General features: G+C 47.7%; 1 protein-coding gene across 5 annotated transcripts in view; it reads left to right on the plus strand.

Annotated features, from left to right (window-relative positions):
* The window catches only part of USP4 (ubiquitin specific peptidase 4), a 72,223-nt gene that overhangs the window by 42,063 nt on the left and 15,956 nt on the right, over positions 1-14,204 (plus strand). For 4 of the 5 annotated variants that reach the window (XM_023231356.1, XM_023231357.1, XM_023231360.1 and 1 more), the window contains 6 exons: positions 2,312-2,470; positions 4,160-4,384; positions 6,245-6,328; positions 6,921-7,015; positions 10,648-10,839; positions 13,265-13,353. In XM_023231356.1, coding sequence (XP_023087124.1) covers positions 2,312-2,470; positions 4,160-4,384; positions 6,245-6,328; positions 6,921-7,015; positions 10,648-10,839; positions 13,265-13,353 — 844 coding nt within the window. The remainder of the gene's footprint in view (positions 1-2,311; positions 2,471-4,159; positions 4,385-6,244; positions 6,329-6,920; positions 7,016-10,647; positions 10,840-13,264; positions 13,354-14,204) is intronic. The other variant, XM_023231359.1, reaches the window with a different exon arrangement.

Consider the following 14,204-nt stretch of genomic DNA (forward strand, 5'->3'; position numbering starts at 1 on the left):
GTTGGCCAGGCGCAGTGGCTCACGCCTGTAATCCCAGCACTTTGGGAGGCCGAGGCGGGCAGATCACGAGGTCAGGAGATCGAGACTATCCTGGTTAATATGGTGAAACCCCGTCTCTGCTAAAAATACAAAAAAAAAAAATTAGCCAGGTGTGATGGCAGGCGCCTGTAGTCCCAGCTACTCGGGAGGCTGGGGCAGGAGAATAGCATGAACCCGGGAGGCAGAGCTTGCAGTGAGCCGAGATCGTGCCTCTGCACTTCAGCCTGGGTGACAGAACGAGACTTCGTCTCAAAGAAAAAACAACAACAACAAAAGAAGTCCAGGCGCGGTGGCTCATTCCTGTAATCCAGCACTTTGGGAGGCTGAGGCGGGCAGATCACGAGGTCAGGAGTTGAGATCAGCCTGACCAACATAATGAAACCCCGTCTCTACTGAAAATACAAAAATTAGCCAGGTGTGGTGGTGCCCACCTGTAATTCCAGCTACTCAGGAGGCTGAGACAGGAGAATTGCTTGAACCTGGGAGGTGGAGGTTGCAGTGAGCTGAGATCGCGCCACTGCACTCCAGCCTGAGCGACAGAGCGAGTCTCTGTCTCTAAAACAACAACAACAACAACAAAATTAGCTGGACATGATGATGTACCTATAGTCCCAGCTACCAGGGAGGCTGAGGTGGGAGGAATTACTTAAGCCTGACAGGTCAAGGCTGCAGTGAGCTGTGATTGTGCCACTGTACTCCAGCCTTGGCGACAGAGACCCTGTCCCAGAATAAAAAAATAAAAAAGAATTGGGTGGCAACACACTATGCTGAAGCTAATGTAAATAAACAATTGGAAGGTAGTGTTTAGGGATATTAGGGAAGTGTGGAGCTTCCTCAGTGATGGATGTGTTATATATTTGTACTGTGTTACGGTAGCCACCAGCTCAAGCACCTCTGAGCACTTGAGATGTGGTTCATTTGACCAAGGAACTGAATTTTTAATGGTTTTTAATTGTAATTAATGTAAATTTAGGTTGCCATATGTGGCTAGTGGCTATGGTATTAGAGAACAGGTGTAGAACATGATACTCCATTTTTTTTTTTTTTTTTTGGGACACAGTCTTGCTCTGTCGCACAGGCTGGAGTGCACTGGCTCGATTTCGGCTCACTGCAGCCTCCGCTTCCTGGGTTCAAACGATTCTCCTGCCTCAGCCTCCCGTGTAGCTGGGATTACAGGTGTGCACCACCATGCCCAGCTAATTTTTGTGTTTTTAGTAGAGACTAGGTTTCACCATGTTGGCCAGGCTAGTCTTGAACTCCCAACCTCAGGTGATCTGCCTGTCTCAGCCTCCCAAAATTCTGGGATTACAGGTGTGAGCCACCGTGCCTGGCTGGTTCTCCATAGGATATATCACTGTCTCTGGGAGTGCTTAATACAACACAGACTGCCAGACCCATTCGCAGAGTTTCTGATTGAATTGGTTTGCTGTGGGGGCCTGAGAATGTGCATTTCTACTAAGCTCCCAGGTGATACTAATGCTGCTGGCTAGGGACCATACTCTCAGAATAACTGGTGGAGAATAATACTGGACAGACAGTATTTAGGGACCTGAGGGCTGTTATGTATAGGAGGATTCCTCCAGCCGATGAAAGTATCATTTGTTTTTTTTTTTTTTTTTGAGACGGAGTCTCGCTGTGTCGCCCAGGCTGGAGTGCAGTGGCAGGATCTCGGCTCACTGCAAGCTCCGCCTCCCGGGCTCTCGCCATTCTCCTGCCTCAGCCTCCCGAGTAGCTGGGACTACAGGCGCCGCCACCTCGCCCGGCTAGTGTTTTCGTATTTTTTTTTTTTTTTTAGTAGAGATGGGGTTTCACCGGGTTAGCCAGGATGGTCTCGATCTCCTGACCTCGTGATCCACCCGTCTCGGCCTCCCAAAGTGCTGGGATTACAGGCTTGAGCCACCGCGCCCGGCCGAAAGTATCATTTGTAATGTCCTTATGGAGTTTAAGACTCTGAACCAAAGAAGGACATGTTGGAGAGGGATTCATGTCAGTACTTGGGTGTGGTTACTCAGGATACCCCACCTTCCTCCCTAGGACTTAAGGTAGTAGCCCAGGTTCCAGATTCATCCTCCTGGCTCTCTGATCTAGGCCTTCTCTCTGGTGGGGACCACTGGCCTCCTATAGGCTCTTCAGGAGTTAATTGGACTACTCAACCAAGTGTTCTCTCTCACTACCCAACTAACTCCTCAAAGCTATTTTTGATGACAGTTCTCATTTGATTTAACTAGTTCTTTACATATTATGCCTTCTGATGCAGTTGCTTTTGTTGTAGACTCAAGTGGGACGTTTTGCTCCTCAATTTTCTGGCTACCAGCAACAAGATTCTCAGGAGCTGTTAGCCTTTCTTCTAGATGGATTGCATGAAGATCTGAACCGAGTAAAGAAGAAACCCTACTTGGAGCTGAAGGATGCCAATGGGCGGCCAGACGCGGTAGGCCATTAGTGATGTCTGAACGAAGAAGCTGCCTCATATTGAGAGTGCAGGGATATTCTTCTGGTCTTTTGAGTGTTGCTGCCAGGGCCCTGGTTGCTTCTCACTGTAGCTAGTTATAGGGATATGGTCTCTGTTCAAAAAAGAGCTAACTGTAGTTACTGCTTTTTTTTTTTTTTTTTTGTAATAGAGACAAAACCTTGCTATGTTGTCTAGGCTGGTCTCCAGCTCCTGAGCTCAAGTAGTCCTCTTACCTCAGCCTCCCAAAGTGCTGGGATTACAACAGGCGTGAGCCACCGTTCCCTAGTTACTCCTAATGCTTCCTCTTGGGCTTTTTCAAATTCGAGTGAGCTTGTTTGATATTTCACTGGTGAACTAGGGACTAAGAACACTCTGAAAACTGTAAAGTGCCTATAGTGAGGACCCCTAAGATTGTAATTGCTCACAATAAAAGCTATCCATGATTACTTAATTTGTTATTAATATCATTAGGACATTTATACTTTTTACCTTGATTTTCTGATCAGGTAAAGAGATTTTCTGATCAGCAAGAGGATTTTAGTATTTCAGCTGCCCTATCACATTGGGATAATCAATATGAATGCTTTAAAGTAAAATTTAGATCTTCTTAGAAAAACTATGAGTTAACTGAACTGTAGTATAGATAAAATTATTAAAATTTATTTGTTTATTTTTTTGAGATGTAGTCTCGCTCTGTCACCCAGGCTGGAGTGCAATGATGCGATCTCGGCTAACTGCAACCTCCGCCTCCCGGGTTCAAGGGATTCTCCTGTCTCAGCCTCTTGAGTAGCTGGGACTACAGCCATGTACCACCATGCCCGGCAAATTTTTGTATTTTTAGTAGAGAGGGGATTTCACCATGTTGACCAGGCTGATCTTGAACTCCTGACCTCAGGTGATCCATCTGCCTCAGCCTCCCAATGTGCTGGGATTTCAGGCATGAGCCACTGTGCCCGGCCAAAAACCTTACTTTAGATCACTGGAAACATATAGGGGGACTTTCCTTGCCCTGGCCATGTCTCTGTACCCATAGTGCCCTCCGGGCTTCTGTTTCCTATCAGGACACACAGACCCCTAGTTTCCAATAGGTCCTATGTTGCCAACCTTATTAAGTGTGGGGATTACAACGAGGCACAGTGGCTTACCCCTGCGGTTCCAGCACTTTGGAGGCTGAGGTGGGAGCATCACTTGAGGTCAGGAGCTCTAGAACCATCTGGTCAACATAGTAAAACTGCCATCCCTACCAAAACTAAAAAAACATTAGCCAGGCATGGTGGTGCATGCCTATAGTCCCAGCTACTTGGGAGTCTGAGGCAGGAAGATCGCTTTGAGTCCAGGAGTTCGAGGCTGTAGTGAACCATGATCGCACCAGCCTGAATGACAGAGCAAGACCATGTCTCAGTCAATATAATATATATTTAAAATATATATATAAACATATATATGAAATGTATATATATGTGTGTTGGGGTGGGGATTGGGTGTAGAGCTGGCATGTGGTATGAGTATGATACACTAAGAGTAGTTCTGGCCTTGCTTGTCCTGGATCAAGCTCTTGGCTCTACAGATTGCCACCTGATTCATCTCCAGGTTTGCTGTGAGTCATTCTGGATGCAGGGGCAAGGGACTGAGTGGTATTGAGAATGTCCTATTTATCCCTTCATGCAGGTGGTGGCAAAGGAAGCCTGGGAGAATCACAGATTGAGGAATGATTCTGTGATTGTGGATACTTTCCATGGCCTCTTCAAATCTACTTTGGTTTGTCCAGAATGTGCTAAGGTTTCGGTGACCTTTGACCCATTTTGCTATCTAACGCTCCCACTGCCCTTGAAGAAAGATCGAGTTATGGAGGTTTTCCTGGTTCCTGCTGACCCTCACTGCAGACCTACCCAGGTAACAGAATCCACACCCTCATGGCACCCCTCACTGCAAGTGGTCTCCAGATCCCAGTGGGACTGGGATCTGCTGCATTGGAAGCCTATCTGCTCCTATCTGCTGCATTGGAAGCCTCTGAGTCCCGTTGGTACTTGCCTGGGTATGGGCCCTTAGCCTCCATCAGACCTTCATGTAATCCCGTATCTTTTAAGGCCTATTGTGAAGGTCTTTGGGGCTTCTTTGCTTCTCTGTCACTTTTTTTTTTTGAGACAGAGTTGCTGTGTTGCCCATTGTAGAGTGCAGTGGCACAATTTCAGCTCACTGTAACCTCTTCCTCCCAGGTTCAAGCGATTCTCCTACCTCAGCCACTCAGTAGCCGGAATTACAGGCGTGTACCACCATGCTCAGCTAATTTTTGTATTTTTAGTAGAGACATAGTAGAGACAGGATGTTACTATGTTGGCCAGAACTCCTGACCTCAAGTAATCTGCCCATCTTGGCCTCCCAAAGTGTTGGGATTACAGGTGTGAGCCGTCGCACCTGGCCTCTGTCACTTTTTTGGCCACACTTCATTCACGTAACTAAAGTAACCTGATCTACTAAGTGGTTCTTGAATCTGAATGTTGGGGAACCAGAAGCAGGGTACTTTTTATACTCGGATATACCCTCAAATCATCTAGGACAGCCGGTACAGAAGATTAGACCAGATGAGAGGTGTGAGCAGCAGGTCTTAGTGTCTAACTCTGCTGATGGCTCACTGAGTAATTGTATTGCTTAGTAGCTTCTGTCTTTGGTTTCTTTATCTCTAAAGAAAGTTGAGGGCCAGGTGCAGTGGCTCACACCTGTAATCCCAGCACTTTGGGAGGCCAAGGCAGGCAGATCACAAGGTCAGGAGATCGAGACCATCCTGGCTAACATGGTGAAACCCTGTCTCTACTAAAAATACAAAAAATTAGCTGAGCATGGTGGCGGGCACCTGTAGTCCCAGCTGCTCTGGAGGCTGAGGCAGGAAAATGGTGTGAACCTGGGAGGCGGAGCTTGCAGTGAGCCGAGATTGCGCCACTGCACTCCAGCCTGGGCGACAAAGCTAGACTCTGTCTCAACAACAAACAAACAAAAAAAGAAAGTTGAGGCAGGCCGGGCGTGGTGGCTCACGCCTATAATCCCAACACTTCAGGAGGCCAGAGTGGGTGGATCACGAGGTCAGGAATTCGAGATCACTCTGACCAACATAGTGAAACCCTGTCTCTACTAAAAATACAAAAATTAGCCAGGTGTGCTGGTGTGCACCTGTAATCCCAGCTACTCAGGAGGCTGAGGCAGGAGAATCGCTTGAACCTGGGAGGTGGACGTTGCAGTGAGCCAAGATCGCACCACGGCGCTCCAGCCTGGGTGACAGACTGAGACTGTCTCAAAAAAAAAAAAAGGCCGGGCTTGGTGGCCAACACCTCTAATCCCAGCACTTTGGGATGCTGAGGTGGGAGGATTGCTTGAGGCCAGGAGTTTGAGACCCTGTCTCTACAAAAAATAAAATTAAATTAAAAAAAAAAAGGTAGGACCAGATGGCAATTTGAATTTGTATAATTTTAGCAGTTCTTTAGAAAGTACTTTAGAAAATAATTAAGAATAAATTGAAGCAATATTTGGAAGAGGAAGAGATGGCCCAGCCCCAGCCCCCATGCTGCTGCCTCTGTATTGAGGAGGATGCTGACATAGAGGTCTTGCTTGTTTGCTCTGCTGCTGACTCATCTGTACCCTGACCTCACCCTACACTGTTTCTGGAAGGGCTCCTCTGCTCCTGGTAATGCCTGCTTCTCCTAATTCATTTCCCACCTTTTGTAGGGCACCCTTGTGACCTTGACCATCTCTCTCTTGCAGTACCGTGTGACTGTGCCGCTGATGGGGGCTGTGTCCGACCTGTGCGAGGCTCTCTCCAGGCTGTGTGGCATCGCTGCAGAAAATGTGAGGCGGGGTGATCAGTGGCACTCGGTCTATTTGGGATACTTCATACCATTTGGAGTTTACTTTCATCCTTGAAGCCACTTTTTTGGGGTTGCTGTTATCGCCAGCACAAATGTGATTATTTGTGTGTGTCTGGATGCCTCACTCACTATGCACACTGTGGCTGAGACTGTCCCTTCCAGCTCCAGGAAACACCATCTTTCCTTCATTGGGTTCACACTAGCTGTGGTCAAAGGACCAGGAGTAGGACTCTGCTGTCAGTTCTGTGCACTGAGGGTGGCATAGAGACTGCACATTACTGAATACTCCAGAGACTCTGGACAACTGCTGGTTTCTAGTTAGCACCACACTCCTCACCCTTCCTGCCACTCGAGGGCAGGTGCGACCAGCATGTTCAATTCTGATGGCAGCCATGCTGCTCCTCCTCAAGCGTTGGGCCTGAGCTCTCTGGGGCTGTTTGTGTAGTGGTTTCTCTAGAGACAACACTTGAGTATGGGTATTTTTTTTTTTTTTCATTTGTTTCTGGGTTTTAAGCAGTTAGTAGGGGCACTCTTAGCCATTCTGTGGTCTTTCTATTACTGTTCATTCTTAGATGGTGGTCGCAGATGTATATAATCACCGATTCCACAAAATTTTCCAAATGGATGAAGGTTTAAACCACATCATGCCTCGGGATGACATTTTCGTGTGAGTACTCAGCAGTTTCTGTTGCAGGTCAGGTCAGAGGACCCGTTCTAGAGACTTTGCTGCATTCATATTTCCAGAACAAAAATTTGGGCAGTCATTGCTCATGTGGATTGGCCCTGACCCCTGGGTGCAAGAGATGGGTGTTGAGGGCATTGTGGGCAGCCCTCAGTGCTCAACCCCTCCTGCCCTGAAGAGCTAGACATTCTGATAACTCTCCTCAGCATAGCCACAGCCTTTTTTCAACAGTTTTGCCTGTGAAGAAGACCAAATCACTGCTCCTACAGATGGTCCTACCATCAGAGATTCCTTTCTTTAAGAGGAATCACAGCTGTGTGATGGGAAGATGGGAGTAGGGGTGTGGTACGGAAGGATCTTGTCCTTTCTCTGCCACAGGCTGTGGCTTCTCAGCGAGTACCATGATACTACCATCCCCAATGCAGAAATGACAGAGAGGGTTGATTTAAACAGCTGTTTTCGGCCGGGCGCTGTGGCTCACGCCTGTAATCCCAGCACTTTGGGAGGCCAAGGCAGGTGGATCACGAGGTCAGGAGATTGAGACCATCCTGACTAACACGGTGAAACCCCGTCTTTACTAAAAATACAAAAAATTAGCCAGGCGTGGTGACAGGTGCCTGTAGTCCCAGCTACTCAGGAGGCTGAGGCAGGAGAATGGGGTGAAACCAGGATGCAGAACTTGCAGTGAGCGGAGATCACGCCACTGCACTCCAGCCTGGGCAACAAAGCGAGACTCCGTCTCAAAAATAAAAAACAAAAAAACGCTGTTTTCAGCTCAAACATTCTCTAAGCTTGAGACTGAGTGTTTTCATCTCTGTGAGGACAATACAGAGGTCTCCTCGGTCTTCCCATGTGCTGCTTCATGGCTGCTCTGTGTAATTGTGTGTGTGTGTCCCTCTTCCAGGCACAGTGGGGTAATAACTTGCCTGCTGCTCCCATACATGAACTTGCCTGCTGCTCCCAGGCAGCCACTTGCCCAGGAAGTACGGAGCACAGCCGTACTGTCCCTCCCTCTACCTCTCACTCAGGAACTTGCCTCTGCGAAAGGGTTTTAGGATTTTGTTTTGGTTTTTGTTTTTGGCTGAAGAATTCAGTATGTAAAGGAGATAGTTCCTTCCCTTTACATTTTTGGGCCTGTGACTTCTAGATTACTCTAAAAGGAATAATTCCTGTCCACACCAAAGATCTATTTCTGTTCTCACTTGCACAGACACAACCAAGAGCTCATACTGTGCCAAGGGCTAGAACATGGGAAAGTCTGCTTTCACAGACATTTATAACCCCAAGCCCTTAACATGGTCTGCCGTAAATTCCAGAAACTAGTGTTTTCACACACCTGAGCTGAAAGGAACGGGAGGATTACCCTGTGGAGAGCCTAGCAGACCACCAACAAAGGAATTTTCAGAGGGCCTTAGGGCCAACCATTGGAAAAACAAATTATTTTATATCTTTTATAGATGAATTGACAATTGTTTTATGAAAGCAATAGCAGTATCTGGGGTTTTTTTTTTTTCTTTTTTTTTTATAGATGGAGTCTCGCTCTGTCGCCCAGGACGAGGAGTGCAGTGGCGCGATCTCGGCTCACTGCAAATCCGCCTCCCGGGTTCACACCATTCTTCTGCCTCAGCCTCCTGAGTAGCTGGGACTGCAGGCGCCCACCACCGCACCTGGCTAATTTTTGGTATTTTTAGTAGAGCCATGGTTTCACCGTGTTAGCCAGGATGGTCTCAATCTCCTGACCTCGTGATCCTCCCGCCTCGGTCTCCCAAAGTGCTGGGATTACAGGCATGAGCCACCGTTCCCGTCCAGCAGCTGGTATTTTTTATTATTTATTTATTTATTTATTTATTTTTTTGAGACAGAGTCTCACTCTGTTGCCCAGGCTGGAGTGCAGTGGTGTGATTGTGGCTCACTGCAAGCCCCGCCTCCCGGGTTCACGCCGTTCTCCTGCCGCAGCCTCCTGAGTAACTGGAACTACAGGCGCCCGCCACCATGCCCGGCCAATTTTTTGTATTTTTAGTAGAGACGGGGTTTCACTGTGTTGGTTAGTATGGTCTTGATCTCCTGACCTCGTGATCCGCCCTCCTCGGCCTCCCAGAGTGCTGGGATTATAGGCGTGTGCCCCCGCTCCCAGCCTGCATCTGCTATTTTTTAATGTTTTGTACACTGTGCTACTAAATTATTTAATTATTACCACACCCTTTAAAGTGAGTAATCCCATTGTCCACCGAATAAATAGACTAAGAAGTTAGGTACTTATTTCTAGGTCATAGCAGGCAGAAAATGGCAATGTGGACTTGGAACCTGGGGCGGCTGCACTCCAAGGCCTAGTTCTTTACCACTATGCTGGACCACAGTATTTACTTGAGAGCACGCCTTGGACATTTTTGTATATTCTTAGAAATTCCTCCTGCATAAACTTCATTCAGGACTGTTTGCTAGGCACTAGGCATTTGGCATTTGGGGAGGGGTGTGTGTCTGTGTGTGTGTGTGTGTGTGCGCGCGCGTGTGTGCACACACACATGCATGTTTAGTTTCAAAATTTGAATCAGTGAGTTTGTGTCTCCCCCTATAGGAAGAGGGAAAGACTACAGTTGGTTGCCAGCAATTTTGGTAACATCTGTTCCAGGATAAAACATCTATAAATCTCCTCAATTTCATGTATTCACTAAGTAAGACACACTTTTCAAAATCATTGATTTGTATCTAGCAGTTTATTTGATTATCTCTGATGTTTTTCAGAATTAGATACAATTCTTTTACTTCAGTGTTTTTGAACAAAGATGACAATTAGTTTTATAAATTTGCTTGCTCATTTGGAAAAAAAGAACCTTTGGCTAATATCCTAGGTGTACATCTTTGTACAATATTTGTCTTATTAAAGGGCAGGGCACTCAATGCATTTTTTTTTTTTTTTTTTTTTTTTTGAGATGGAATCTCACTCTGGTGCCCAGTCTGGAGTGCAGTGAAGAGATCTCGACTCACTGCAAGCTCCACCTCCCGGGTTCAAGCCATTCTCCTGCCTCAGCCTCCCGAGTACCTGGGACTACAGGTGCCCGCCACCATGCCTGGCTAATTTTTTGTATTTTTAGTAGAGACGGAGTTTCACCGTGTTAGCCAGGATGGTCTGAATCTCCTGACCTCATGATCTGCCTGCCTCAGCCTCCCAAAGTGCTGGGATTGCAGGCATGAGCCACCATGCCCGGCCAACTCAATGCATTTTTTAAAGTTGAGCTCTTTGATCACAAAAGATGAACTTGGTGGCTGGACCCAGCTGTGTGCCTTTGTGTTCAGAGTGATGATCTAAATGATGGCTGTTATCTGTGTTGGGTCCCAGTTGAAGGACCACAGAGTTTGAGGCTGTGGTTGGAAGAAGGAGTATCACAGTTAGCCCTCAGCCCCAGGTTGTATAGGTTTACGTTGTGCTGACAATGGTCCTTCTTTGGATTCCTGACTCAACCTCTAGAAACATCTTGGCAATAGTTATAGCCACCTTTTCTACTCATATATGCTCTGTCGCAGTAATGATAGCCCTGGCCACCACATAGCTTCAGCTCAGATCTCTGTTGTTCACAAGGACCTACTGCTAAAGGTGCCCTCTTGTGTGATTAACGCAGGTACCAGGTCTGCAGCACTTCCGTGGACGGCTCAGAATGTGTCACGCTTCCAGTCTACTTCAGGGAGAGAAAGTCCAGGCCATCAAGTACTTCCTCTGGGTCAGCGCTATATGGGCAGCCACTGCTGCTTTCTGTCCCCAAGCACAAGTTAACCCTTGAGTGTTTGTACCAGGCTGTTTGTGATCGTATCAGGTTGGTGGCAGGAATGTGATTTGGTTGTTATCTGAGATCAAGATAAACCCAGTAATAGTAGAGTGGCAGCTGCTACCAAGTGGCTATGTTGATCCTACATGCTCACCTCTGTAAGAAATGCATTTGTAGGCCAGGCGTGCTGGCTTATGCCTGTACTCCCAGCACTTCAGGAGGCCAAGGCGGGCAGATCACCTGAAGTCAGGAGTTCGAGACCAGCCTGGCCAAGATGGTGAAATCCCGTCTCTACTAAAAATACAAAATTAGCCAGGCATGCTGGTGGGTGCTTGTAATCCCAGCTGCTTGAGATGCTGAGGCAGGAGAATCGCTTAATCCTTGATTCTCCCGGGAGCTAGAGGCTGCAGTGAGCTGAGATCGCGCCACTGCACTCTAGCCTGGGTGACAGAGTGAGATTCAATTTCAAAAAAAAAAAAAAAAAATGCACTTGTGCCAGCCCCTGGATGGGCCAGGGCGGGTGCTGTTGGGATGAGCCACCTGGCACATCTTAGGCACCATGATCCTAGGAGTCCAGTCCTCTTAGAATCATGTTAGGGAGGCTAGTGCTTTGATGGCATTTGTATTTTATTTCTGAAGTGTTCCACTATCATTCTGAAGCCAGAAATTAGGATTATTGGGAAATACCTTCAAAAATGACGGTGCCACATGACTTTCACATAAGACTTGAGACAAACTTTCTTAGAGAGTCTTCATTGGCTTAATTAGACACCTAATTTCTTGTGGGTTTTTTTTTTTTTACTTCCGAGATGGAATCTTGCTCTGTTGCCCAGGTTGGAGTGCAGTGGCGCGATATCGGCTCACTGCAACCTCTACCTCCCGGGTTCAAGTGATTCTGCTGCCTCAGCCTCCCAAGTAGCTGGGATTACAGGCATGCACCACCAAGCCTGGCTAATTTTGTGTGTGTGTGTGTGTGTGTGTGTTTTTTGAGATGGAGTTTCGCCCTGATGCCCAGGCTGGAGTGCAGTGGCACAATCTTGGCTCACTGCAACCCCCGCCTCCCAGGTTCAAGTGATTTCTGGCTAATTTTTGTACTTTTAGTAGAGAGGGGGTTTTATTGTGTTGGCCAGGCTGGTCTCAAACTCCTGACCTCAAGTGATCCTCCCGCCTCAGCCTCCCAGAGTGCTAGGATTACAGGCATGAGCCACCATGCCTGGCCTAATTTTTGTATTTTTAGTAGAGATGGGGTTTCATTGCATTGGCCAGGCTGGTCTGGAAATCCTGACGTCAGGTGATTGCCCATCTTTACCTCCCAAAGTGCTGGGATTACAGATGTGAGCCACCATGCCTGGCCATTTGTGTTTTTGATTTCGTTCTTTTTTTTTTTTTAAACAGAGTCTCGCTCTGTTGCCCAAACTGGAGTGCAGTGGCCAGATCTCAGCTCACTGCAAGCTCCGCCTTTAGGGTTCACGCCATTCTCCTGCCTCAGCCTCCCGAGTAGCTGGGACTATAGGCGCCCGCCACCTCGCCTGGCTAGTTTTTTGTTTTTGTTTTTTTTTTTCTTTTTTTTGAGACGGAGTCTCGCTCTCTCGCCCAGGCTGGAGTGCAGTGGCCGGACCTCAGCTCACTGCAAGCTCCGCCTCCTGGGTTCACGCCATTCTCCTGCCTCATCCTCCCGAGTAGCTGAGACTACAGGCACCTGCCACCTCGCCCGGCTAGTTTTTTTGTATTTTTTAGTAGAGACGGGGTTTCACTGTGTTAGCCAGGATGGTCTCGATCTCCTGACCTCGTGATCCGCCCGTCTCGGCCTCCCAAAGTGCTGGGATTACAGGCTTGAGCCACCGCGTCCGGCCAGTTTTTTTGTATTTTTTAGTAGAGACGGGGTTTCACCGGGTTAGCCAGGATGGTCTTGATCTCCTGACCTTGTGATCCGCCCGTCTCGGCCTCCCAAAGTACTGGGATTACAGGCTTGAGCCACCGCGCCCAGCCTAATTTCTTAAAATACTGAGCCACCACGTTATTTTATTTTATTTTATTTATTTTTTGAGACAGAGTTGCTCTATGCCCAGGCTGGAGTGCAGTGGCACAATCTCGGCTCACTGCAACCTCCACCTCCTATGTTCAAGTAATTCTCCTGCCTCAGCCTCCCGAGTAGCTAGGATTATAGGCATGTGCCACCACACCCAGCTAATTTCTGTATTACTAGAGATGGGGTTTCATCATGATGGCCAGGCTGGTCTCCAACTCCTGATCTCAGGCAATCCACCTGCCTCGGGCTCCCAAAGTGCTGGGATTAGCCACCACACTCGGCCCAGTGGATAATTCTAAAGCACTTTTATTTACATAAATTGCTTTGTGAGTAGCTGTTATCCATAGAAATTATGAACTACTTCTTAGCCACATGGTGGTAAAAATAGATAAATGTTACAACTAACAATCTTTTTTTCTTCCTTCTCTTTTTCTCTTTTTGAAGCCGCTATGTGAAACAGCCTTTACCTGATGATTTTGGCAGCTCACCCTTGGAGCCAGGGACCTGCAATGGCTCCAGGAACAGCTGTGAAGGTAAGCATGCACCATGCTGTGTGGCTGTGACTGACCAAATACCTCCTGATTTCCTCCTTCTTTTTTTTCTTTTTTTTTTTTTTGAAACGGAGTCTCACTCTGTCGCCTGGGCTGGAGTGCAGTGGCCGGATCTCAGCTCACTGCAGGCTCCGCCTCCCGGGTTTACGCCATTCTCCTGCCTCAGCCTCCGGAGTAGCTGGGACTACAGGCACCCACCACCTCGCCCGGCTAGTTTTTTGTATTTTTTAGTAGAGACAGGGTTTCACTGTATTAGCCAGGATGGTCTTGATCTCCTGACCTCGTGATCCGCCCGTCTCGGCCTCCCAAAGTGCTGGGATTACAGGCTTGAGCCACCGCGCCCGGCCGATTTCCCTCTTTTTCTAAAGGTGTTATACACATGGGAGAAAGGGGTTGGGACTGGGTTGGGGCTCTGCCTACAGCAGCAGACTTAGGAGCTGGGTCTACAACATTCCACTCTGTTGTCCAACTTTGCTACCTTGTGGAATCTTCCTTTTTTTTTCCCCCCAGATAGGGGGTCTCACTCTCGTCACCCAGGCTGGAATGCAGTGGTACAATCATGGTTCGCTGTTACTTCAGACTCTTGGGCTTAAGTGATTGTCCCACCTCAGCCTCCAGAGTAGCTGGAACTACAGGTGCATGCCATGATGCCCAGCTAATTTTTAAATTTTTTTGTAAAGACCGGCGGTCTTGCCATATTGCTCAGACTGGTCTTGAACTCCTGGCCTAAAGCTGTCCTCCTGCCTTAGCCTCCCAATGAGCTAGGATTACAAGCGTGAGCCACCGCGCCTGACATGTCACTTTTCTTTCTTTTTTTTTTTTTTTTTTTTTTT

This window comes from Piliocolobus tephrosceles, chromosome 2 (genome assembly GCF_002776525.5).
Source record: "Piliocolobus tephrosceles isolate RC106 chromosome 2, ASM277652v3, whole genome shotgun sequence".
Lineage (NCBI taxonomy): Eukaryota > Metazoa > Chordata > Mammalia > Primates > Cercopithecidae > Piliocolobus > Piliocolobus tephrosceles.